This window comes from Apium graveolens, chromosome 5, assembly GCF_009905375.1.
Source record: "Apium graveolens cultivar Ventura chromosome 5, ASM990537v1, whole genome shotgun sequence".
Taxonomy (NCBI): Eukaryota; Viridiplantae; Streptophyta; class Magnoliopsida; order Apiales; family Apiaceae; genus Apium; species Apium graveolens.
In genome coordinates this window covers 89986557-90013517 of record NC_133651.1, presented here as the reverse complement: position 1 = coordinate 90013517, position 26961 = coordinate 89986557, and the positions used below count along the sequence as shown (strand labels likewise).

The following is a 26961-nucleotide window of genomic DNA, read 5'->3' as shown; positions in this document are numbered from 1 at the left end:
GATATTATTTTTGGCTCTACAGATGAGAAACTTTGCAAAAAGTTTGCCAAACTGATGCAGAGTAAGTATGAAATGAGTATGATGGGAGAACTAACTTACTTTCTTGGTTTGCAAGTTAAGCAAGTTAGTGATGGAATATTCATTAGTCAAACTAAATACATTTTTGATCTTTTAAAGAAGTTTGAACTAATAGATTGTACATCTGCAAAAACTCCTATGGCTACTGCAACTAAGCTTGAATTAAACACTACTGAAAAGTCTGTGGATATTTCAAGTTATAGGGGCATGGTTGGCTCACTTCTGTACTTAAAAGCTAGTAGGCCAGATATAATGTTTGCTACATGTCTGTGTGCTAGATTTTAGGCTAACCCCAGAGAATCTCACTTAGTAGCTATTAAGAGAATTTTCAGATATCTCAAGGGAACACCAAAACTTGGCATTTGGTACCCTAGAGATTCTGGTTTTGATCTAACTGGTTACTCAGATGCAGACTATGCAGGTTGTAGAATTGATAGAAAAAGTACAACAAGAACCTGTCAATTTCTAGGAAACAAGCTTGTGTCATGGTTCAGTAAAAAGCAAAATTCAGTTTCTACTTCTATAGCTGAAGCTGAATATATTGTTGTTGGCAGTTGCTGTGCACATATTTTGTAGATGAAAAATCAATTGCTAGACTATGGTTTACAAGTTGAAAGGATTCCTATTTTCTGTGATAACACAAGTGCAATTGCCATCACTGAAAATCCAGTACAACATTCAAGGACAAAGCACATAGACATCAAGTACCACTTCATAAGGGAACATGTAATGAATGGTACTGTGGAACTACATTTTGTTCCAAGTGAGAAGCAGCTTGTAGTTATTTTTACCAAGCCACTGGATGAATCCACATTTTCAAGGTTGGTAAGTGAGTTAGATATGCTCAATTATTGTTAAATCTTTATGAGATAATTTGCAAGTTGTAATGCAGCCAGAAATTTAATTAATTTTTCAGTCTTGGATGAAATTTTGGCTAAGTCAAAATTTACATATCGACGGATGATCGTTATCCATCGAGTTTGATCATCCGTCGGAATACAATTTGCTGATAAAAATCAATTATTTCTCTGGAATACTTTATGACTCGACGGATAACAGTTTATCCTCATCCATCGAATTGTCTTAATCTTAGCCGTTGATTTCCTAAACATTATCCATCGAGTATACTTATAGTTTGTAAGCATAACACGGCGGATAATGGGTGGAATTTTTACAGTTTATTTTTAAACGGCTATTTTAGGCAATTTTAATTGGCTACTTTATTTTACTTTATTATTTTTGGCAGTTATTTTTGAGATAGTATAACCATTGATTTTCTTTTATCATTCTCAAATTATCTGCTCCAATTTCTTTCTCTTTCAAAGCACTTACTCTCTCTCTGCAAGCTCTTATTCTCTAACAATGGCGCCTGTTGTCAAGATTATGTCTCAAACTGGGTTCATTTATGAGAAGAATAACTTCACAGCCTTAGTGAACAAGGGAATTCAGCCTTCTGGTGACTACCACAAAATGATAGATTTTGTGAAGAACTGCAAGCTTAACTATGCCATGCTGGAATCACACACCATCTTCTGTGGACCACTGCTTCATACAACTCAACTGATAAGACCATCACACTCACTATCAAAGGTAATGAATTCTGTATTAATAGTGATGTTATTAAAGCATGTTTCAAGATTCCTGATAATAATGTAACCTCACCACACAGAGACACTGATATAGTCAATATGCTTAATTCCATGAACTATGCTCTTTCTACTTCTAAGTTGAGTGACATTAGGAGATTGGGTCTTAGGAAGGAATGGAGTTTCATGTGTGATATAGTGACCAAGGTCTTTTTTGGTAAAATCGGTAATTTTGATTCTGTTAATATTTCCATGTTTAACATGCTCTACATGTTAGTTACAGATAAATACTTTAATTTTAGTGACCTTGTTCTATTTCAGTTGGGTTTTAAATTAGGAGAGTTAAACAAGAGGGGTAAAAGTGTTTATTATGCTAGATTTTTAATGGTGTTAGCTAACCACCTCTCTGAGGAAATTGTGCTTGAAAACCCAAACAACAAATTAGATTGTTGGGTTCAAGAGAGAAGGATTAATGCAAATTTGAACAGGGCAAATCATCATAGAGAAGTGCCACTTTTCTATTTCCCTGTAATGGAAGCACCTCAGGTAAGTGAGGTAAGTTCATCTATCCATACTACTATTCCAACCTCACTAGTTTCTTTGAGTTCTAGTGTAGCTATGACAACTGTATCAATGACCCAACAGTTGCCTACCCAAGCTACCAAACCAACAAAAATTTCAAAATCCAAATCAAAAAAAGCCCCCTCTGGTATCTCTCAAAAGATGCCAGTTGCAAAATCCACCAACACCAAAGAGGGGAGTGTGAAGGTGGGCAAGGTAGGTAAGGGAAAGGGTGAACATAAAAGAAACCATAAGGATAAGGATGGAGAGTTGAGTGGTTCCCAACCTAGCCACACTGTAGTTTCCCAACAAACTGCAGTGCTTAAAAAGGATAAAAGCTCATTTCTAGTTGCATCCTCCCAAAAGGATGTAACTATTGAACAAAGCTCTCAACCAAGAGCACAGGCCAAGAGGGTAAGGGACACAAGCTCACCCCAAACTTATGCCAGAAAGAAGAAATCCAAACCCCTTGGAGATGCACAGGGTACACACACTGTGCAAACTGGTGCTAAAGACACAGTCACTTCACCTTCACAAATTCAGCTTGATGTGGCTCCAACAAATGTGGAGTCACAGCCAAAATCTCTAGTGATAGAAGCACCTCAAATACTAAATTCTCCTAAAAATTCTCTGGATGTGGATATGATCAACACATCAATTCCTGATTCCCCTTCTTTAACTTTGTCGGGGAAGCCAAAATCTAATGCAAGTGAGCATCATCTTTTAGATAATTTGTTTGCTAACTTGCCAATTCTTTCAGGAACTGTTGAATCATCTATGCCCAAAATATCATCAATCAGCACAGAGTCCACAATAGTTTCTATTCCAATTTCATTCATTTCTACTCTCTCGATGGATATTGCTCATTCGTCGAGTAGTGATTGTATCCCGATTGATAAGCTTAACAGCAATTATCCGTCGGATAGCAAAACCACTAACCCGATGGATATTACTCATCCGTCGAGTGTCTCTGCACAGCTTTAAACTTCATTTATTTCTAGTACAGAAGAATTAGTGGTTGTACAGTCACTCTTAGGATTGAGGGCAGAGAGTGCTATGAGTGAGAGTCTGGGTTGCTCCCAGGAAAAAGGAGAGGAAAAGAGTGAAACTATGCAATCCATTTCTTCAGGATTGGCAAAAGAGAGTGAGAGGAGTCTCACCTTAGATGGTGAAGGTGAGGGTGTGAGAGTGGGGAGGAAGGGTGAGACCCTGATGCAACAAAAGAGAGAACACGAATGCAGGTACAGGAGCTATAAGGATGAATGTCATTGCTAGTGAGTCAATGAATGTCCAGGATGCAGACAGGGAGGGACTATCTCAGCAACCTCAAGCTGTTATATATTCCACCTCCCTTGATGCTGAGGCATTTACTCACCCTGTTCCAGCTTATCAACTTCTAGCTGAACAAGGCAATGACAATGCAGAAAGGATAGTCAATTTGGTGCATACCACTCAGTGAATGCTAAGAGCTAAGGATGCCATCACAGTTTTCCCTTCTACAGCTGGTGATGTGGATTATGAGACTGGTGGTTCAGCAGACTTCTTTGATGATGAAGGTGGAGATAGTGAAGAAGAGGCATTAGGCATAGGGGGCGAAGTAGGTTCCAGTTCAAGATCAGGCATGCCATCATGGGCATTTTCAAAGCACTGTGATGAGCACTACTTCAAGACAACCCTGATTCAACTAATCAATCAGACAAATTCTGCCCTTCAAACCACTATAAATGCCAACACCAAGAAGCTCCTTCAAGCACATCTTGCTTCTCTGCAACTACAACAGATTCAAGGCTTCCCACATGCTAGAGGTGTTAACACCATCAAGGGTGATATTGATGAGATGAAGAAGGCCATTTCAGACAAAATGGATTCTAAGCTTCCAGAAGCTACAATGCTTGACATCAAGAGGTAACTAAGGAAAAATTCTGATCTTGCAACAAAGATAGATGCTTTGGATACAAGAATGTCAGCTATGGAAGTATCTCTAACAGCCATTCATCTTCATCAAGCCCAACAGATAGATTTACTTCAGAAACTGGTGGCTGCTCAAACCTCCTCCTCTACTCAACTTGATGATAACAAAAAGGGGGAGAAAGGACCAAGTGATGGGGAGAAGCTTCAAATTCAAATCAGTAAAGTAATTGTGCCCACAATTACTTTCACCAAGCCACCAGTAACAAACAGTATAGATCTGATCAATGAAGCAGCAGCCATTTTAAGAGAAGCTGAAAAGGAGCAGTTGAAGCCAATCAACTGGGAGAAAATTGATGAGGACATACAAAGGAAGTTTGGGCTAGTAAGGGAGCCAGTAAAGTCAGCCATTCATCACTCTGAAGCCAAACAGATCCCTGTGTATGAAATGAGCATGAACTATCTGGAAAGAGGACAACCATCCTGCATCAAATCTCCAAAGGCTGAAATTATTCTGAAGCCAAGGGTAAACTATCCAAAATCATCATTAAAGAACCCTTTGGATACAGTGTATGAGACACCTAAACCTGATGAGAAGAAGCTTCTGTCAAGGTCAATTGCCTTCTACAAGGATCCAGCTGATTCAGCTTTAAAGAGAAGAATTGCTAAAGTTTTCAGGAAAGGGAAAGAAATTTGTGTGGTGGCTGGACATCCTCAATTTGCTCAAGCAAAGAGAGAAGAAAAGGCAAGATTGAAGCAGGAAAAGAAGCAAGCTATTCTAAATGCCAAAAATGCTAAGCAAAAGAAAGAGCAAGCTGCTATCTTGGCCAAGCTACAAGCTGTGAAACCAATACAACAGATTCCTTCTCAGCCATCTGTAATCACTGAATCTCAAGATCCAAAGAAGCAAGTGGAATCAGAACAGAAGAAATCTCCAAGATATAAGGAATTGGCCAAAAGAACCAAAAGGAAACTGGATTTTGTTGATAAGGAATTGGAGGATCAATTTTCTAAGGAATCCACTTCAACTACAACTCAAGCATCAAAACCCTCTGTGGTATTTGAAGACATCAAAGTGGTGGATCCTTACAAGAACATTCATGGTAAACCTATTGTGCCTAAGGATGAACCAATAGACTAGGAGAGCCTACCAATTCCTGACTTCAATTTTCCAATCCTTAGCAAGCCAAAAAGAACAAAGTCGGGAGCAGTCAAGAAAGTGAAGTTGTCACCTCTCAAATCCAAATCTCTAGTCAAAGCTCAATCTAAAGTCAATAAGGGAGATTACATGTACTTATGTGACATCTAGGAATTCTCTGATCTAAATCTCTATCTAGATGAACAAGAAGAAGTGAGAGGGATTGATGCATACAGAAACCTACCCGAAAGGTTAGTTTTCAAGTACAAGGGAGGAAAGGAGATTCAATGGCCACTTCACAGGATCCTTCAAGAAAGCCAAGCTGTACTAATTAAGGTTTATTCATCTTTCAAGAAGAACTTTGGGTTCAATGTAACTGCAAGAGGATTGGTTCTAAAGAAGATTGAAGAACTGAGGAGTTTTAGAGCTAAAGATGTACTCCCAAAGACTCTAATTATTCCTTACACAGGAAGAAGAGTGCATCTAAGGTCCTACTGGCTGATGGAGTTCATGGATGACAAAGGAGTGAGAAGATTTTTCAGATTAGAAGACCAATTGAGCATCTCTAGCAATGAGACTCTCTTGGAGATGCAAGAAAAGCTAAATCTCTCATAATCTGATGAACTGGAATTCCACATAAAAGTCCAAAATCAGATAGAAGAAAACAACAGAAAGCTTGGAAAGAGATCCAGACCTTCAAGGAACTAGATAAATCTGCTCAGGCTAGAGGAGCACCTTGAAAATGACTGTGAGCTAAACTTTGTACATTTTGTTATTTGAAGAACTTTACAGTATTATCTACTTTCTTTCAAAGTTGTATTTGTAGGGTGTTTTGTTATCATCAAGTTTCTCTTAATTTATGGCTACAATTCCAGTAGACATAAATTGGGGGAGATTGTTGTGTATATGTTGTGAACTTGATGATTTCATTAACAAAACACCTTGGTAGATTTTACTTAGTGAAAAATGTAGCACTCGACGGATAAGGATTATAGTCCCGACGGATGACTCAATATAGTCCCGACGGATGATGATTTATTATCCATCGAGTGAGTAGCTTATGTAACAATAAGTCTGTAGCACATTTCTGCATACACCTTTGTATAGATTCTGTAGTAGCATATAAGTCATGATCGACTTTAACTAGATATGCAGAATAAGTTGATTAATTATACATAGATGATGTCTTGTAATTCTGCATAAATGAAATGAAGTCAAGTGCCAAATAGCTACCAACGGATGATTAACAAAGCTATCGACGGATAATCAATATAGCTATCGATGAATGATCAACAAAGCTGTCGACGGATGATCAACAAAGCCATCGACGGATGATCATGTAATCAACGGATAATCAATTCAAATATCTGTTGACTGTAACAACACATTCACATGCATCGAGTGTATGCAAATGGAATGTGGTAGCCTATTCAACTGGATTTTCGAGAACAAAGAAACATTGTCATTTCCATGCTAATATGAAGATATTCAAAGATGCTGGAATAGAGTAATGAAGTAACATAGTATTAGACTTGATAGTTTTTGTTTTATTACCTTGTCTTATTGCTTTGTAATCTTGGTGATATATAAACCAAGAAGCAGCAAATAGTATGATAACTGAGATTAAAAGGTGAGAAACATGTGTAAGCTGAATTCTTAGCATTTCTCTGTATTCTTAGTTGTTCAACATCTGTAAGCAGCTGTGAGCTTTTTGCTACACAGAGTTCACTTAATATATATTATATATCTCTGGTGGATACATTCAAATCCACCAGAAAGTTTTTAAAGACTAGTATTTTTAATTACTTGTGTTTTGATTCATTTGAAGTTATTATTCGGCACTCTGCAAATCAATTCACACTGATATATATATTTAAGTAAGAACAATTTTATTTAAGAAAAAGTTTCAAGAATTCCATTCAACCCCCCTTCTGTAATTCTTGTTGGATTGTTAAGGGACTAACATAATTATCGAGCCTTGAGAATAATTTAAAATAATATTTTAAAGCTTGAAACTATTTTTTATAATTTTTAAATCATTTTTAAATAATAAAATCTAATTATTAAATCAATTAAAATTAATTAATAATTAATTAAATTAATTAATTAATATTTAAATCAATTGACTAAATAAATAATTAATTATCAACTAAAATTAAATAATTAAATAATTAAGTTTTATTTTTAAATAAAAATAATAATTTTCAGAAATTAAATCATGAATTTTTGGGATTTTTAAATAATTAAATCAAATTTCTGAAAATAAAATATAAACAGAAATATAGTTTTTATAAATTTCATAGACAATCCATAATTTGTAAAGGTTTGCAACTACAGGGACTGATCTGTAAAAAGCACGAAACTACAGGGGTTAGACGGTAATTTTACCGTCCTCTTCCCCAATTCACCGGTTCCGGCGACAGCGGCCATTAACGCCGCCCCTGAGCTCGTCGAAAACCGTCACACGAGCCCGGAATTCAGCCAAAATTACATGAACCCAAGTTTAAACCTCCAGAAGTTTTGATTATGCAACCAAATCGTACAATAAATCAATCATTTGGCCGGAAAATCCGACGGAATAATTCCGTCGCCGCTGAACCCTATTTTTTCGATATGCTAAACTACGAGTCCTTAAATCAACTAAAAATCATGAATCGATTCCTTTCAAGATGATAAACATACTGATAACCTTCAAATATTCCCAGAATTAACAGAATAGAAATCCCCAAATCGAATTAAGAACATTCAAACAATTATAAACCCTAGTTTACAATCCGAGAATAAAACTGAAATTTAACCATGTTAGTGAACTCCAAATTTGACATATAATATATCAAAATGACCAGGAAGAAAAGATCTACACAACTATGCCATCAAATCATATCAAAAACAATAAGAACAAAAATTCATGTTTTGATCCATAATTAAGTCGAATTTAAATAATTAAATAAAAAAAATACCTTGATTTCTGGGCGAAAACAAATGGTTGATTCAGAAAGAAGATTTCGAGAGCTTCATTTTGATATATTGCACGCCCGAATCGGAGTTCGATAACGCCTTCGTTTGTGCGATTGATTTTCGAGAATACGGTGTTTTAGTAAAGTTTTCTCTGGGTTTTTGTACTGTCTGATTATGATTTTACGCGTGAAAATGAAATAAGAAAGGGCTATTTATATTTACGGAATATTAGTACATTCTGGATCATGTTGGATCGATAAATACGTTCGTTTTGGATAAATATTATCCTTTTTGGATAAACACTATCCTGTTTTGGATAAACACTATCTGTTTTGAAATAGCACTATCATGTTTTAGATAAACGTTATCCTATTTCGGATAATTATCAAAACCGGGCTTTTATAAAATGATTTATACGAAGATAATGTTATCGAAAAGGGTTAGCGTATCGAAAATATCGCGTCGGGCCGCGCACAGGTCAAACCGTAATCCAGATCGAAAAAGTCAAAACATGGAAAATGACCGGAATTACCAGATTAGGTTAGGAAGGAGTTTTCGGAAGAGTTTCGGGTTATAAAAACGTAAAAACGGTTGAGGCTGGACGATTCCCGGCTTTATAAAATAATTTTGTAATTATTCATAAAATAGTTAATAAATTCATAAATCAATATAAAATCATAAAATACTCAAAAAAAATTACCAGAAAAATACCTTAATTCTCTATATTTTATTCTGGACATATTAAATTTAACATACCTAGACTTTACCAAATATGAACATTCAAATAATATCACCAATCATCAAATAATTCACCAAAAATCACATAATAATCATTTATTGATAAAAATAATTACACGTCATGTCCCGGATATTACACCTTGGACCAGAATCCTGAACCCTGCTCGAACAATTCTCAATTTAGATCAGGAATCATGACCCCTTGGATCAGGATTCTGACCCTTGGTCAAACGATTCACAATTTAGATCAGAAATCCTGACATTTTGGATCAGGATTCTGACCCTTGGCCGAACGATTCTCAATTTGGATCAGGATTCCCTAATTACGAGCTGCAAGCCTTTCAACAACCATAACTTTTTGCTCGTTTTCCCGATGTGAGCTTATAATATATCAAATTGAAGCTTATTCTGGGCTCTAACTTATATTAACATTCTTCTCTTGTCACTTTTAATCCTTGATCCTTTAATCAGATAAAATTATGACTCTACGAGCATTTGCTTGGACGAAACGTGCCTTCTCATTGCCTTCACCTAGATGGAACATGGCCTCTACGAGCCCCCGGAGTCCTAAATCTTTGATCAGGAATCCTGACCCCCTTCTCTTTTATTTTAGTTTGTTTGACTAAGTGCGTTATCCTATTTGGATGCTCGATTTAATTAAACCCTTGGGTTTAAAGTGTGTCAAGTATAAATTCCTCATTTCCTTTAAACGTTTTCAAGCTTGTAAGAGCCTCATCTTAATTCTGTTCTTGACTAGATACAGCCCTTCTTAACATGGGATTCGGCTTTCCTTTTTGCCCAACTCCTGGTGCATTAATCTCTCTAAAGAGAAATGTCCATTGTAAATAAAATCATATTTTACTTCTTGCGTTATGAGAAACTTATCTCTGATCCTCAACAATCCCGGTTATGGCTTAGTCAAATTTAGAGCATGTGGCATGTCTTCCTTCATTCTTCTTGGACTCAAAGGCCTCGGCCCTTGGGATGAAGTGATTCCAAAGAGCATCACAACCTTATCTTTGTAGGTTAACACGAATGATGTAAATAATCTATTTACTTTGTAAGTGGAATGATTCACCCATGATATGGGAAGTAGATAGTCCACTGAAGCATTTCTCGAATATTCGGTCCTCTTTTTCAGTCCATCAAGGGCTATTCACATGGCCGTCTCGGCTTGCTTATTCACTTAGGACAAGCATGAAGTGGGAATCACAGTTATTCTCCTCATAATTGTTTGTTAGTATTTTTTTAAATCCTTGTTGTTGAGCTGATGTTCATCATCCGCCACTGGGATTCACGGAAGATCATAATCGTGTATCACACTTTCTCACAGTAATTGCGTCACTTGCTTGGTGGTTATCAGAGCTATGTGTTTAGCCTCAATCCAGCTCATGAAGTAACTTATGGTTATTATTAGGAACTGCTTTTGGGCGTTTTCTATGTGCGTGCTTCAGGCATTTGTCATATTTTCTTCTCATTATCTTTGTCATCGGCCATCATCTTCGACCGATATAATCTAAATAGGATACGTTTTGAGCGACAACTTTTCCCCCCGAGCGTAGCCCACGGTTCTTCTTATGTACTTCTTTTAAAGCCGATTCCGTTTGTCGGGGGTTCGGGCATTTCAAGTAAGGAATCACGAGCTACTCCTCACATAAAGTCTTTGCAATCGGATTGAAGCTCCAAATCTTTTCCATAGTTTTTCATGCTCCCATGGCATCGTCAGGTTACCGACTAGTTTCAGATTGAGTCACCTAGGAAACAAGTCATCACCCGTATCGGTGCTATCAGTTTTTGTACTAGTTTTTGGGTCTTCGTGACTTAGAAGTAATAACTTCCTGTGTAACTTTCGATTTCCTATACAACGACCTTCATGCTTTCCTCCCTCGGGATATAGCCCCTATTAAATTGAGTCATAGCTTCACAAGTTTCTCATATTTTATTGTTGTTCCATGCTTTATTTTGAATTCCCCATTTACTTTGAGAAATCATCAATATTGAGTCTCCGCAAACTTTTGAAGTTCTTGACCCTCGGGGTTTCAGCTGAGGCAATTCTGGCCACTAATGCCTCATACTTATCTTCGTTGTTCGTCATTTGAGAAATCCAATATCAAGATAAATTTTATCATAGATCCATCATGATCTTGCACTACTTATTTTATTTTTGACGATCCATCAAAATAGAGATCTGAATATCACTTGAGTATCATCTATTTCCCTTGTTGATACTTCTTGGTTGTCAATGGGGCATTCAACCATGAAGTCAGTCAAATCTCGAACCTTAAACACGGTACATATTTATACTAAATTCGCCAGACTCAGTTGTCCACTTAAACAACCTTCCACTAGCCTCAGGGTTGTGCATTGTGCCCTCTCGGAGGCTAGTTTTTTAATATTGCACACATGGAAATATGTTTTAATTTCCTCGCACCATGGTTATACTTCAATTTCTTAGTAGATGGGTTGTTAAACCTCCATGACTTTTTTCCACAGGGACAAATCTCAATTACGTAATTGAGTTTTCCATGTATAGATTCAGTGCTTCTTCGGATGTTCCAGTCATCTGCTTTTTTTATTCCTCAAATATTAACAGGCTTCTATCAGTCCATGAAGAATCTCTTACTTTCTCCAATGTCATGAAGAACGACAAACATTTGTTACTTGATTCGGAGATGAACCTATCCTGAATTGCACTCTTTAGTTTCTCTACATTCTTAATGAAAGATGAAGGTTCCATAACCAGGAATATCATCAACATTGACCGTGATTCTCCACTGAGAGATGTGGCCCAAGAATTTTCAAATCCTACCTCAAAGACACACCTTGTAGGATTTAACATCATCTTGTGGTGTCTCGACACTTCAAAACTTCGGAGGTGTTTCATATATTCTGCCTTGTATAGGTTCTTAATTTTATTATACCATAGACCTTCATGGTCTTTCTTTGGAGATGCTCAAAATTTTTTACTTTCTAACCTTTGGTAGGTGGCATCTGATTTCTCAAAATAAAAGCAGCAAAAAGATACATAATATTACAAAGTTAGTGAGGAGTGGTAACTTAGGAATGTCGTCCTTATAATTAGCTTACTGTTTTATTGTTTCTCGCCTACCAAGGGCAAAAATTCCTCTTCGTTTTCCTCACTGTACTCCGGTTACCATCATTATCGAGTTTATATGTAACCAACTCAAGATCAAATTCAGGCTTATCATCTTATTTGGTCTTTCAGGTGACAATTGGATAAGAATCATATCTGCTATTGGATTTCCTCATTGCTCGTCGGTCTTTCGGAATTCCATGTCTTCTTTTGGGTGGACCTGCCCCCGACTCAATCGGGCTTTTAATCGTGGCAACATATCATAAAAGGCAAGTTAGAAATCAGTGAGTCCCATTTGCCAAGAATCTTTCAGAGTTTTATATCATAGTGTGACGATCATCGGGTCTTCATGGAGGAATTTCATCCCTTCCGAATCAGAATCATTAAAGTTAATGGCAATTTCCATTGTCGCTCTTTATGGTGTACTACCTTTCAGGAACAAGCTTTCATTGAGCTTCTTGAAGTCCCATCGGTCATTAGTCTTCTAAAGATCATTTTGATAACTGGAACTCGGGGATGCGTGCTTCTCTGGAGTATCTTGTTCTCCCCTCTTATTCTTTATAATATTTCACTCTATTGCTTCCTACACTATCGTGGTGAACCTGTTCGGTATTCCTCTCTGGACTAGGAACTTAATTTTATTCCTCAGCTGACGGCAATCGTCGATGTCCTCTTCGTAAAATCTTGAATACAAATTCTTGTTCCTCTTTTCAGGGTTGACACGCAGTGACTTTAGCCATTGACCACCTCCGTCTTTACATATTTACCAAGATTCATCTTCTTGGAGCATTAAAACGTGTTTGGTGAACTTCAATTCTCTGTTATTCTTTCTCGGGAGAGAGTTTCTATCAGGGATACTTATCCTTAGCATCACACTTTTGATCCTCCTTTTGTTTCTAATCGTTATCTTCATCGCCTCCTATTGGAGGCCGAATTCTTCTTCATGTTGTTTATTTTTACGGTGACATACTTGCCTTCCCACTCTTGCAACTTGTGTATGTATTTCGGATTGGTTTTGGCCAATGACAACTTAAAGTTGACATCCAAGGCTCCTTCTCGGGCGATCCTTGATATTTTATCATTCAAGTACGTGGTGATCAAGCTTTTCTTTGAATCAAACCAGATCGTACATGGATTCTTTAGATCCTCGTCTCATGTTCATGGGGATGCAAAATAGCTTATGCACTCTTGGACCATTGTCGAGTCATGCCCCCGGGGTTTAAGAAAATGTCATGCACTTTATAAAATCGTGCATCGGCTGTTGTAGTAGAGAGTTTGAAAACTTTCCTACGTGGTTATCCGGATTACTGAATCCATCATACGCCCATATTGGGGTACCTTCAGCTTCCTTGAAATATAGGTATTTTATAGTTTCTCTCGTAAAGAGATATGTTGGAGCATTTAGGCCTTCAAGGGGCATTAAATCTTTGGGATCAACCCTTAGAATCTCCGTATTCCTTCTTCATGGAAGGCCGTTCAAACCAACTATACCGGGGAATCTACCCTCGGGGCTCCAGGATTTCCAAATTTTATAAGTAATCAAGTTTGTTATTCCATTTTCAGGTTTCTTTTACTCCACTAAATCACAATTTTGATGAGACGAAAATTCGTTCTTCATCATCCTAAGCTTTCGGTCCTTGAGCCCTTCGAGGCTTGGGACATCCTCCTTCGTTCGGTCACTTCTTGGACTTCACCTTCTTGGAGTGGCATCCTTATCACTTCATATTTCATCATCCTCTGTATAGGGATTGGAATTATCACAAATTTGGTCATTGATGGGTTCCAATCCTTGAATATAAGGTGGTGTATAGCCTTTGCACGGTTGATGTTGAATTCCGCTTCCTTAGTCATAATCTTTGAATCCATATCCCGGATCATCCAAAGTTTGGGAAAGAAGAACATTGGTTGGGCTAAGATCTCAACTACCGTCTGAAATTGGGGATTCGACCCTTAAATTTCAGGATTCTATATTTTGAATTTGGAGATCTTAAATCGTCCCTTCGGGTTAAGATCAGGTTTTTGCCTAGCACGCCTCTAAACTTGTTAAATATTGTTGATGTGCTCCTCATGAGCTCGAATTCTTTTTTGCAATGGTTTGAGGAATCACCCATTCGTGTCCTCGAGACTGAGAAAGTATTCTGACAACGGGCTATTTGACTGGTCGTCTCCTTCTTAGCTTGGTCTCCTTATCAGATGAACGATCACTTTCTTAGGTATTGGGATAAAAGAAATCTCTGACTCATTTATGAATGGGGATCAGTCCTTGCAAATACCGGAATTCATACTCCTAATGCGGTCGACACCGAAATTTACTTTAATCGGGTGGGTTAGTGTTAGATAATGAATCACACATAGAGGGGGGGTGAATGTGTTTTAGTATTTTTCTGCCTTTCTCTAATTATTTGAGGTGGTGAACATAGTAAATTAAATCTTGTAGTGAAATGTGTTAATACTGAAATTAAGAAAGCAAGAAAAGTTGACACAGATCTTTTAAAACTCACTTAATTTATATTAAAAATTAAGAATATCTTGCTACAAAATTTCTAGGCTCTTTGTTGATAAAGATCTTAGCTTCTTTCTTGAGAGAATATAAGATTTTTCTTATCTAAATTGTTACTCCTAAACAAAGCATCCAATATTTACTTTATAAAAGTGTAAACACTGGTTATTACACAGCATGCATTAGCATGTACTAAACCCTATTTTTGGATAATCAAATCTTTCTATTTATGGCTTAGTGTATCTTTGCTAATCTTGCACGCTTGTGACTTTACTTTTCCAGTTAATCTTGACCCTTGATCTTGTACTCTTCAATCTGCTTTTGTAGACTTGTCAATCCAACTAATTAGATTGTTTGTTGCTTGATAATCTTGGATATTGAACTGGTCTGCACTTTGTACTTTGAATTTTACCTCGAGATCTCCAGTTTTGTATATAGAGAACTTGACATCTCGATAAGTATATTGGCTTATCGAGATCTCTAATCACTCTATAGATGTTTTGACTTATCGAAATCTCTGAGCTCTCTATAAGAGAATTTGGCTTGTCGAGATCTCACATCTTCATGACTTCACTTTGGCTTATCGATAACTCCGAGTTCTCTAGTGACAAGTTGACTTATTGATAACTCTTAGTTCCCTAGTGACAAATAGACTTATCGATATCTCAAAGTTCTCTAGTGAAAAAATGACTTGTCGATATCTCCAATCTTCAAGTCTTCAATTTAGCTTATCGATATCTCTGAGTTCTCTAGTAGCTTTCCTGACTTCTCGATAAGTCATTCTGGAGTTCTCGAATGACTTCTCTATAATACTTAATCTGTGACTTGTAGAGAATTGACTTAGAATATTTTTTTCAAAACAAATTTATTCAACTCCAAGCTTCTTCATAATTCTTCTGAGGCATGATCTTCTTGATCTTCTTCCAGATAGAATTCTTACGCTTGATACTGTTTACAGAAAAAGACTCCAGTCTGCCCTTGAACATTTTTACAGACTTAAGAATTACAATACACATTGCAAACATAGATTATCATGCAACTTACTTAGGGTTGTCAATTTGACTTAGTCTTGTTATTGTACAAGCATGTCTTGCATAACAGTTAGCGTTTCTCCTACACGAAAACATAATTGTTAACATCTGAAATATGATTGGGGATTCATCCCTTGATTTTTCGCTCCTTGAGATTAATATCGGTCCTTTGAATCAGCGTTCGGGTCACAAGAAATCCCATAATTATGGGACCAACTTCTTGATTTTGTGATCGAGAGTTGTGGTACTCCAATGATGGAAAAAGCAAAAACCTGAGTTGTGGCTGGTAGATCTTGAGTGTTTCATGATTCCAGATCTTTTTGGGGTTTTCGGATGTGTGCTTCATTAGCACAGATCCTCTTCCTTATGAATTGGGAATTCATCATTTCATGTCTTTGGGGCTAAAAATGCCCTTTGACAACATGTTCCTCAATCGGCTGCACCCTTCTTGGGGCGATCTCCTCTTCATATGAACGATCACTATCCTCGATATGAGGATCATAGAAATCGTAACTTCTTCCTTCAATAAATTTTAGCCCTTACAAATACTAATGTTCGTACTCCTCATGTACTCGGTCTTGCGTTCCTCCTCAAAATTTTACATCCCGTAAGGTGGTGATCATTCACCCTTGAGGCAAGCACAATTATTAACATCTAAAATTCGGGTGCTCATTAGTGAGAGTACCATCTATAGTTTGGGACTCTTCCATTGATTATTCATCCCCTAGGGTTGGAGACCATTCTTTGGATCAACAGTTGGGTAATGGGGATCTCCATCCCTAAGAGATCAGTTCCTCGGATATTGAGGTTTGACTGTGGTGAAATCTCAACAATAGATGCGACGCTGCGTATTGCAGCAGGTGGCTTATCGGTGCTTCTTCGTGCTTTCATGGTTGTCGTCTTCTATTCCCACAGACGGCGCCAAATGTTATGGGTAAAAATATGTATTTATTTATTGTGTGTATTTATGTTAGGATTTGATAAAGTTCAATTTTTAATAGCTGCGCTTGTGTTTCGTGTCTTGAATCTGCACTCACAAGATGCCTACGTACCTTGGCGTATGCCAAGGATCAAGCCAAAATGTAGGTCTTGGTGATGCTTGCCCTCGGGGATATGGCAGCGAGAGCTCACCAAGGACGTAGTAACTTTCATGTCCTTCAAGGACTAAGTCTAAAACGTCATTCCAGGTAATGGCCTCGTGGCTTATAGGATGCCTTCGCAGTTTCGTGATGCTTAGATCTGTGCTCCAAAACGTGGTTTTATAGTGGTGACGTATGGAGCGCTTGTCCAAAACGTTATCTTGAAGTTGAAGGGGTGAGACCATTTATATAGACGTTGAGAGTCTAGGAATTAGGGCAGAATTGGGTGACTTGGTGGGCAAGTCTCCATCTTTGATTGGACTTTGGAGTCCTAGAAAGCAGCAATTAGTTTCATTCTAAATTTAGGTTGCTTGGAGGCTACTTCTTGTAGAAGTAGTTACTTATTTGAACATATTTTTTGGACTGTTTAATTAGCCCCTTTATTAATTACAAAAATAATAAATAACTTGGGTTTTGGGCCTCGTTAATTGAAATTTTCCCTGGACCAAATCAGATTTAATTAATGCGACATTAATTCCGTAATTAGGGTTATTTTTATTCCCTGTCATTAAGTTAATTGTTTTGACTAGCATTTTCAATTAGTTATTTCGAATGAAAGTGTTGGATAAATAATAAACTGTAATTTAACTCAATGCATGTCAATTTTCCGATTGAAGAACACTTTTGTAATATTTTTAAAATTAAGAATTTGGGTTTAAATCAATATTTAGTTTTTTAACCACCATAATAATATTATATTGAAGGATTCACCCGATCGAATCTTTAATTTTATTCTATCTACTTGTTTTTTTTCTCAAATTTCTGATTTTTTAAAAACCGATATAAATGATTATACATTGCTCCCTTCAAGCTTAGAATGAGAATAATATTTTCTTCTCTTATTACAATAAGAATATGTATGATACCACCATTTTTTCCGTTACAGTTCTTTTGATAAATATCTTTTAATAATAGTGAATTAAGTTAGTTGTTAACTTTTACATAGAAAGTATATCAATATGAGATAATTTTAGTTCTTTGTTGAATTTTTTTTTAAGTGAACTAAAATTTAGAAATCCAGCTTTATTTTGAAAAAAATACTTAGCCCAACTTTCATTTTTTTCACATTCAAATTCATGAAAAAATTTAAATAATTACTAATTTAGGATGGAGTGAGTATAAGTTTCGATCGTAAATCAAATAGCTAGTTAATATAAATTAACACGTGTAATTGTTTGAGCTTTACGGCTAAAATAGATGGTATAAATTCTAACATATATAAGTTTTGGAATTTACTAGTTAAATAAAACATACAATTATAAAATTATAAATTGAGAAATGAGGATTAACTCTAGTTTTAGGTTGGATGAACAGAATGGGAAAAAAAAATTGAGGTTAAAAATGGCCAAAACAAATTTCATTTTTTGACTCATTATATTTAGATATTCCCAATCATCTGGTAATAATTTAAATATCTCATTTTAAAAGGGAATGTTACATTCATTATCATATCTACCTTTTCAAAATTTTATACTAATAATTTTACACTATCTTATCTTTCTCAAATCTTTTATCCAATTTTTGTTAATTGTTATAAATTTCCTCTATTTCATTTTATATCATTCACCCAACTAAAATCCAAATACTTCTATGGGCAAAAACTTAGAGCAAGTCCAAGAGTATTTTAGTATAAATATTATAAAATAACAAGTCTTAGTGATTTAAGACATTGTTCTGTATTTCAACTCCCGTAATGATTCTTAAACACATTTCTTAGTATTATTATAATAATATATTTGTAAAGAATTTGACAAAAAGGAAACGAAGTGAAAGAAAAGAAGGAAAAATGAAAAAAAATTATTGTTAAAAACGAAATGAGGGATGATAAGTGGGTTCTTATTTAATAAGATATGAGACGTTACTCTTAATTTCTTAAGTAATTATTAAAAGTCAGTTGGAATACTATTTTTCTCAAAACCCTTATAATTTTAATTAAGAGCTTATATAAATAATTAACCTGCTGGACTCTTGCTTTTATAAAAAATACTCCAAAAGGTTGCGGAATATAAAACCTCTAAATACAAAAAATAATATAAGGATGAGATATTGTAACTTACAAGAAATAAGAAAAAATGAGGATCCTTATTTATTACTGGATTCTCACAACCAACTTCTCCATCCCTTCATTGACCAGAATTACAGAACAAATACAGATACATTTCCATAACTAAAATAAAACTTGAATACCATCTCTACAGTCACCTTGTATATAAAGGAGCCCCGTAGAATTGGAGTTAAAGGAGTCGTAGGACATGAGAGGAATGGAATAACAAAAAAGCTCCTCAACTTTTTAAAAACCAAATCTCTCCTCTTTCATTTCCAACCAAATCAAATCAATCCTTGTGTAATGTAAATCGTTCTCATTTTCATTCCTTTTTCTCTCAAGTTCAACCTCTCTCACACTCTCGTATCCTCCTTCCTCTCTCTAAATATTTTACGAGACTCTGTTCTAAGTGGGATATATCAGATATATAAATGAGGTGTGGTATACATTTCTTTGATTTTAGCAGCGGTGTAGGTGTATGTGCAACGTGTTTACGAGAACGTTTACAAATTATTATTCAAACTCAATCAAATGATCAGAGTGTGTTGTTAGTTAGGCCACAGCTTGACGAAGATGAGCACCGCAAATCCGATGCAATTCAGCCGCAGATTGTGTTTCCCCGCTCGGTGTCGCCGTATGTGAGTCGCCGGAAATCAGATAACTCAGGGGCGCAGCTTCAACGATTCTACAGCACTCCGCAAATCGGACCTAACGGCGTTATAACGGAGAACAGGAGCGATTTGTACACGAGACGGCGCGGAAAGTTCGGAATTCTATCGAAACTGTTCAGATCTAAGACGCAGAAGCTTGATGCGGATTTGAATTACGATGCGAGACCGAGACACTCAACTTCCGTTGTAGAAACTACGGTGATTTCTGAGGCGGTGAATGAAACGACGTCGTCGTGGTTTTCGAGTTTGTTTTCCAGTAAAAGTAAGAAGAAAATGTTGTCGAAGAGTTTTCCGGCGTTCGGTGACCGGAGAAACCGCCGTGGAATGTCGCCGACGGCGGAGTCCGACGAGGAATGCGGCGATAAGTGCAGTGATTGCTCATCGGAAGCTTCGCCGCGATGGAAAGAGACGCCGATACGAGCCACACCGCAATCGAAGAGGCGACAAAATCATCGAAATGTGGCGGGAATGGCGTTCTGTTTGAGTCCGTTAGTGAGACCGAGTCCGAATCGGAGCTGGACTCAGAAAGGAGTGACGCCGGAAAGTGTGATTCCGGGTGGTGATGTGAGAGTTCCGGTGAAGCCTCATTTAGGTGATGCGGCGTCGTTTAGGGGGAATAGATCAAGGAAGCTTGCTAATTTTGGAAGGTTAAATCCTAAATATTGACCGCAGTGAATGTGGCGTGTGCCGTGTGGTGTCATAGTAGTATATCATTTTTATCCGAATTTCTTAATGTTTTTTTATTATTATTTTATTACTTTTTTATTTCTATTTTCGATGATTTATTAATGTAAATATTTATGAAAATAAGGAAGAGGTCGATACTGATATTCTGTAATCCACTCTGCGACTATAAAACTTATACATTTTGTAATTGTTGTTAGTGCAATCAGTGGCACAATCATGATGTTTTTATGCAATTCGAACCCAATTTTACTTACGAGGATGATATGCACGCACTATTACCAGGTACGAAAGAACTTTCGCACATGAAATTTCGATAATTTTTGACATATAAATATCGATGAAATAATAATTTGATTAGATAAAACAAATCTGATCTTTTTTTTTTTACAGTGAAAATAAATCTGGTCTTAACATCATAACAAATAAAGTATTTCTAATTTTGATAAATCAGTAACTTCAATAAAACAAAATCAATTTGAAAAATATTTTTCTTATCAAAATCAAACTATATATTATCTCGACTTTATACTTTTTATATATAACTATAATTTTTCATTTATCTTGCCAAATTTATCGTTTTGTAACAATAACTTGAGAGATGTGTTGTACACGAGATGTATTGTACATGATCTAATTATTATTGGTTATCGAAGTTTTGATAACGTATATTTCATTTGTATGTATTATATATTGAAAAGCGAAGATTCGATTACATACATATCAGGCAATGATCTAATCTAGCAATAATGTAATTTATTTATTTTTGTATTATTTGATTGTCGTTTATATATTGATGAATGAGGACCTGACTACATATTTTTTTTATATGTTGATGTAGTTAATCATTATATATTATATTTTTCATAGTTTGAATATTGAGTACCGAGTAACATGTACTCGTAATATATTTGTGTATTCAATCTTATTTTTTGTTAATTTATTCATCATTTTGTTTGAAGTGTAAAATTTGATTCAAATTATAATCTTTAACTGAAACAACGAATTTTATTTAATTATCATCAATAACTCAATCGTCAACTTAGGCACTGTTTAGTGTACATTAACATTCATATCACAATTATAGTATTATATAATACTTCATTTGTCCCGTTTTTCAATCAACCCAAATATATTTTTAATTATCATTATTCATGTCTTGAATTACCATATTTACCTTATTTTTTTTCTTTTTTTTACATAATTTTTATCAAAAATTTTAAAAAGGACAAAATATGGGAATAGAGGGCATGTCACATTATTAACTGATATAATTTTATAACAATTTTTGGTACAGCCTTGCTCCTTGGAATATATCCGAAGTTCCGAACAGCGGGAATAATTTTAAGGAAAATGATGCCGTAATTGAAGTTAGCAAGACTTGTAATGATTACAAATACCCCACAAATGCAAGTCAAAGAAACAAACTATGGTGGATAGTTACAACATACACTTGTAGTTGTAGAGTTGTAGCCTATTCCATGCAGATACATTGTGCTCCCCATTTCAACTCCTATGTTTATATGGAAACGTGTCCGGGCTTGTTGCTTGTTTGGTTCTTTCTGTACCAAGGTTTATAGATCAGCCAAATGAGTCTTTAGTTGGTACATGATTTTATTTTAATTATCTTAGTAGTCTTTAAAGTATATGCGTGGATAACGCTACGGTATTAATTTGATATAATCCTTCCAAAGCATGCTTACTTGAAAAAACAATGTATATAATCATTAATCAGTAGTTATTATGTTAGAAGATAATTAATCAGTCGAGCCGCATTTTTTAATTTAAACTTGACAAACGTTGAATGATAGACTTTGAAACAGTTTCTTATGAGTCACGGACATCATTTAATGTATTTAATTTTTTTTTTTTTAAGTTTGAAACATGCCAGGAGGGGGTGAATTATATATATTCAGTCAAGTATTTTCTGATGAGAAATTTGCTTAAGAGTTTAATAAAAAATAATTTGTATTTTACGCCATGATTTTATGAAATACAAGGTTAAAACTATTAAAAAGTTACACTAATAATGAAAGCTGGTCTTGTGAAAAAAAATGAAATTGAATATTCAAATCTTATAGAATGATTGCAAGGTGTGTAATTATATACTCCCTCCATATCTCATATTATGTGTTATGTTTTGACTAGTTGAACATTCAAATTATTATGTGTTCTGTTTTGACTAGTTGAACACTCAAATTATTTAAGTTTTGACTGTAAATTATACATAATATATGATTAAATAATTTTTAAAACTAGTATCACTAGAAAATATATCTAATTCTCTTTCAAATTTATTTTTAATACATAAAAGTATCGCAATAATCGGTCAAAATCATATATTAGTCAAACAAGAGATGTAGTTTTCTTGCATTGTCATTCATGTTTCGTTAACATTTTTTGGTGAATTTAGGGGTTGTTTATTTCAACAATTTTTCACATAATTTTTCTTAGAAAATATAAAATTTTGAATATGTGTTCAAATTGCATATTTTATAAAATGAAAATTAAAAAAATGGAAAGGTTTTTTGATTTATAACTAAGAATGAAAAAACTCTCAGCTCTATATATTATTTTCTAATTTATGAAAATAGAAAACACCCACATTGTAACCTATGTTCTAACCCTAAAATACACACATTCACTATCTTCTTATTCACTACCTTTCTTTTTTATATAAGATGTGCATAATATATTATTATATTATTATTTTATGGAAACACATGAATATTATTAATAGTAATACAATTAATATCATTAATATTAATACATTTGTTTTAAAATAAATACAAAAAAACTCGCATAAAATTTAGAAGTTTTATATTAATGAAATAATCACAAATAAATTGTTAACATAATAATACATAAAAGTTGATATATAATACAAATATTAAAAACTATATAAAAATAATTAAATGATTGAAAAATAATTTTTCATAATATAATTTTTGTTGACAATAACATTATTTATAATTGTTCATTAATTACACAAAAGAATTATATATTTTAAATTGAGAAGTGTTCATATATATTTTCTAATTTGTTGTTTAAGCTAATTTGAAACATGTTTTCTCATTTTTTAATACTTTTCTTAGAAATAGAAGAGTGAGAAAATTTTAAAAAATTGAAAAAAAGAAAACTGAAATTTTTTTGTAAGTATACACCCCCTTAGCCTTGCTTTTGCGATATTGTAAAACATATTTTATAATTAAAAAGAATTGAATTTGAACTTGTTCTCCATATATAAGTACATAACGATTTCAATATATGACATATCAATGAAAAAATAATAAATAATTTATAATAAGATAATTGTAACAAATATAGTAACAACTAGTTGCATATCCGTTTCTCATTTTCATATGTGTTGCGTATATTTTATGAACCCATATTTAACTTGCAGATGAGCAACAAAGTCGAAGCATCTGATATCAGCCTAAGACCATTCTATTCTATTCAATTCCAGAGGATATGGGGTTGGGAAGCGAGTCAAATATATCGATTTACGTTGTGCTTACATAAGGATCTGTTCTATCATCAATATTTATGATTGTGTAGTATGTGTATTAAATTCAACAGTGATAGTGAAAACTACTGGTAACTACCACAATCACTTCTCATGTTAGGGTTGGGTTAAAAAAACTTGTACTTGTGGCCTTTGGGTGGCCATCTCATTTTCACATATACTCAAGATCCAACAAGTACTTGGGTCGGGCTTATGAAATCATTTACGGTTCATGAGTAGGTCATATGGTATATAATTTGGAACTTGTCAAATTATTCTTTCCATTTCTTTTGAATACAACATCACTCTTATATCAGTTGGACTATGACAAACTTGTGCAATTAGGTGACTATGTTCCGGTTGAAACTTAAAATGTAATAATATATTTTATACCAACATTTTACATTTTATTATATAGTGAGCTTTTTCTTGGAAATTTTGATATGCACTATAGTCAAAATGTGGAATACATAATAAAATGGGGTTTCATACTTGCATGTTAGAAAATGTAGATCTAGCTTAGGGAAAACTAGTTGATGGTTGTAACTTTCAACAAAAAACATGTATCCATATGTATGTTAGCAATCTTGGTACATAATTTTTTAAGTTTAAAATATAATGTCGAAAATACTTGGAAGACATGGTAAAACAATTCTTTTAGAATAAAATAATAGTATATATAAACTAGGATGTCATGTACTCTGTGTACATTAACATGTTCTTTCATCCTACTAAAGGAAACAACATATAATTAACTTTGAAGTGATATTCTACTATATTAAACTTGTATGGGAAGTACAATAAGTTTTACTTTGTGTAATATCAAATGGTTTTATGTGTGGAGACACATTCTATTTTTTTTATGGGTGTTATAAGGAAGTGACATTTTCCGCTTAGAAATATGTTTTTTAACAGTAAAGTTGAACAAAAGTAACATTTTTATTAAATGGTTCTAACTAATTTTTACAATTTCCAAAGCTGCTAATTTTTTTAGTTAAATGGTTCATAATAAAATTAATTTAGAATGTGACTCTTGTGTGTTTTGGAATAAAAAATTGAAAGAATACATCAAATAATAATATTAAACATAAATTCAAATTTAAGAGAACTTAAATTAGCAGTGTTTAACTCCATATTGTTCCAAAACTTTGAATTTATAAGAATGGGGCATCATACTGTCATAGCATAAATTTTGTAAATTTTTAGTTTTAAATTAAGTTAAAACATAAAATACACTTCTGGCAAAAAAAAAACATAAAATACGAGTTCTCTCCATATTCATGTGAGAGTTTTATGTTTCTCTCCATATTCTTAATCATTTAGAGTATTGTGAGAGTTTTTTCTTGTCATTATGGCAAGTGGGGAAGACATCGATTATCGTATGGCGTCCTTGGAGATTGACGAGGAAGAAAATGAAGCATTTGTGTTGGATGGAGATGTGGATGAGAAAGCTAATAAATATGAGCTCTGTCTTGTGGGTCGGTTGCTAACAGAGAAGAGTATAAACGTACGAGCCATGAAGTCGAAATTAGCAGACGTCTGGAGACCAGCAATGGGCTTAAGTATTAAGGATCTTGATCAAGGTTGTTTTCTGTTCCAGTTTTACAGAAAGGAAGATATGCAATGGGTTTTAAAAGGGGGTCCATGGTCTTTCGATAATGCGATGGTGGCTTTGGAAACAGTGGAGGCAGGTCAGAATCCAGCGAGTATTAAGCCATGTTTTCTGAGCATTTGGATTCAACTTTACAATCTCCCGGTTGGGTACATGCTGGAAACGGTGGGGAAGCAGTTGGGAAACTTCTTTGGTGTATTCTTGGAGTATGATGTTAAAAACAGTACGTCAATCTGGCGGGAATGTATGAGGGTCCGAATAAAATTGGATGTTAGGAAGCCGATCAAAAGGAAGAAGAAAATAGTTAAGAAAGATGGGCAGGAATTTACAGTTGAGTGCAAATATGAACGTTTGGGGGAATTTTGTTTCACTTGTGGTTTGGTAAGTCACACGGATAGATTCTGCAGAAATGCAATGGAGAAAGGGGTTGAGGTGGTAACGAAGGAATGGGGGAGTTGGCTGAGGGCTCCGCCGCGTAGGGTGGCAGGGCAGGTACAGAGTAAATGGCTAAGGGATGAAGGTGATGACACGTGGGAGGCTAGGATTGGTAGAGAGAATTTTGCGGGGGAAGTTTTTTCAAATAAAGGAAAGGAGATAATGAAGGTGAGTGATCATCGGGTGGGGAGTGCAACAAACGTCCGTGAAGGTAGCAAACAGATTGATATAAATGGAGCTAATTTTAAGGGATATTTAACCACGTCAAATATTCTTTATGAGCTAAATGAGGAGGATGGTGATGATATACAGTTAGAGGACCGAAAAAGAAGGAGAGGAGTATCAGATGGGTTGGGCCACATGGAGATTGATTCGGGCCAACAACTTAACATTGTTCAGACAATTCAGAATCAAGAAGAGGCTGCTATTTCTAATGGGGATTTATCAGTTTCTAACCAAACTAGTCCGGCTGAGCTTGCAAAGCAAGCCAGCCATCATCAATGAATGCTATAGGATGGAACTGTCGAGGTGTGGGCTCACCTCGTACAGTTCGAGTGTTAAAAGAGATGATCAAATCTCATAAGCCTGATCTTTTGTGTTTATCTGAGACCTTAGCTGATAGTAATAAAATTACAGCCCTAGCTTTGAAACTGGGCTTTGTTAATTTTCATTCGGTAGACAAACAAGGGAGAGGAGGTGGTTTAGCAATGTTCTGGAGACATAATGTTTTGTGCACTGTTTTTGATTCTTCTAATAATCACATTGATGCTATAATAAAAGAGAGAGGTGGAGGAAACTGGCGTCTTACTTGGTTTTATGGTTATCCTGAGAGAGAAAGAAGACACGAATCTTGGAACCTCATTCGATCTCTGGCTTCGATGTCTCAATTACCATGGTGCATTTTCGGAGACTTTAATGATATGCTTTATGCCAATGATAAGAAAGGTAAGAACAAGCATCCACAGAGCTTACTGGACGGTTTTAGGAAAGCAGTGGAAGATAGCTCTCTGATAGAAGTGGACTTGAAAGGTGGTGAATTCACTTGGGAGAAACGTAAAGGAACGGCAGGATGGGTGCGTGAAAGATTAGACAGATGCTTTGCAAACAGTTCGTGGTGGCACAAATTCCCTCTTTGTACATTAACGGTTTTTCATGCTATAGTGTCTGACCATGATCCCATTAAGCTTGAGCTGGTTAATACGTCAATTCCCAAGAAACAATTCAGATTCAGATTCGAAAATACGTGGTTGAAAGAAAGTAATTTTCATACGGAGGTTAC

General features: G+C 35.1%; 2 protein-coding genes across 2 annotated transcripts; both read left to right on the top strand.

The window, feature by feature from the left end:
- The first annotated feature begins 19206 nt into the window (after nucleotides 1-19206).
- Nucleotides 19207-21742, top strand: LOC141660262 (uncharacterized). Its single transcript, XM_074467229.1, has 3 exons — nucleotides 19207-20093; nucleotides 21428-21513; nucleotides 21618-21742. Exons 1-3 carry the CDS (start codon nucleotides 19207-19209, stop codon nucleotides 21740-21742), a joined length of 1098 nt encoding a protein of 365 aa, XP_074323330.1.
- Nucleotides 21743-24986: 3244 nt separating this feature from the next.
- LOC141660261 (uncharacterized) lies at nucleotides 24987-26186 on the top strand. The gene has a single exon (XM_074467228.1). It carries the CDS (start codon nucleotides 24987-24989, stop codon nucleotides 26184-26186), a length of 1200 nt encoding a protein of 399 aa, XP_074323329.1.
- Nucleotides 26187-26961: the final 775 nt, after the last annotated feature.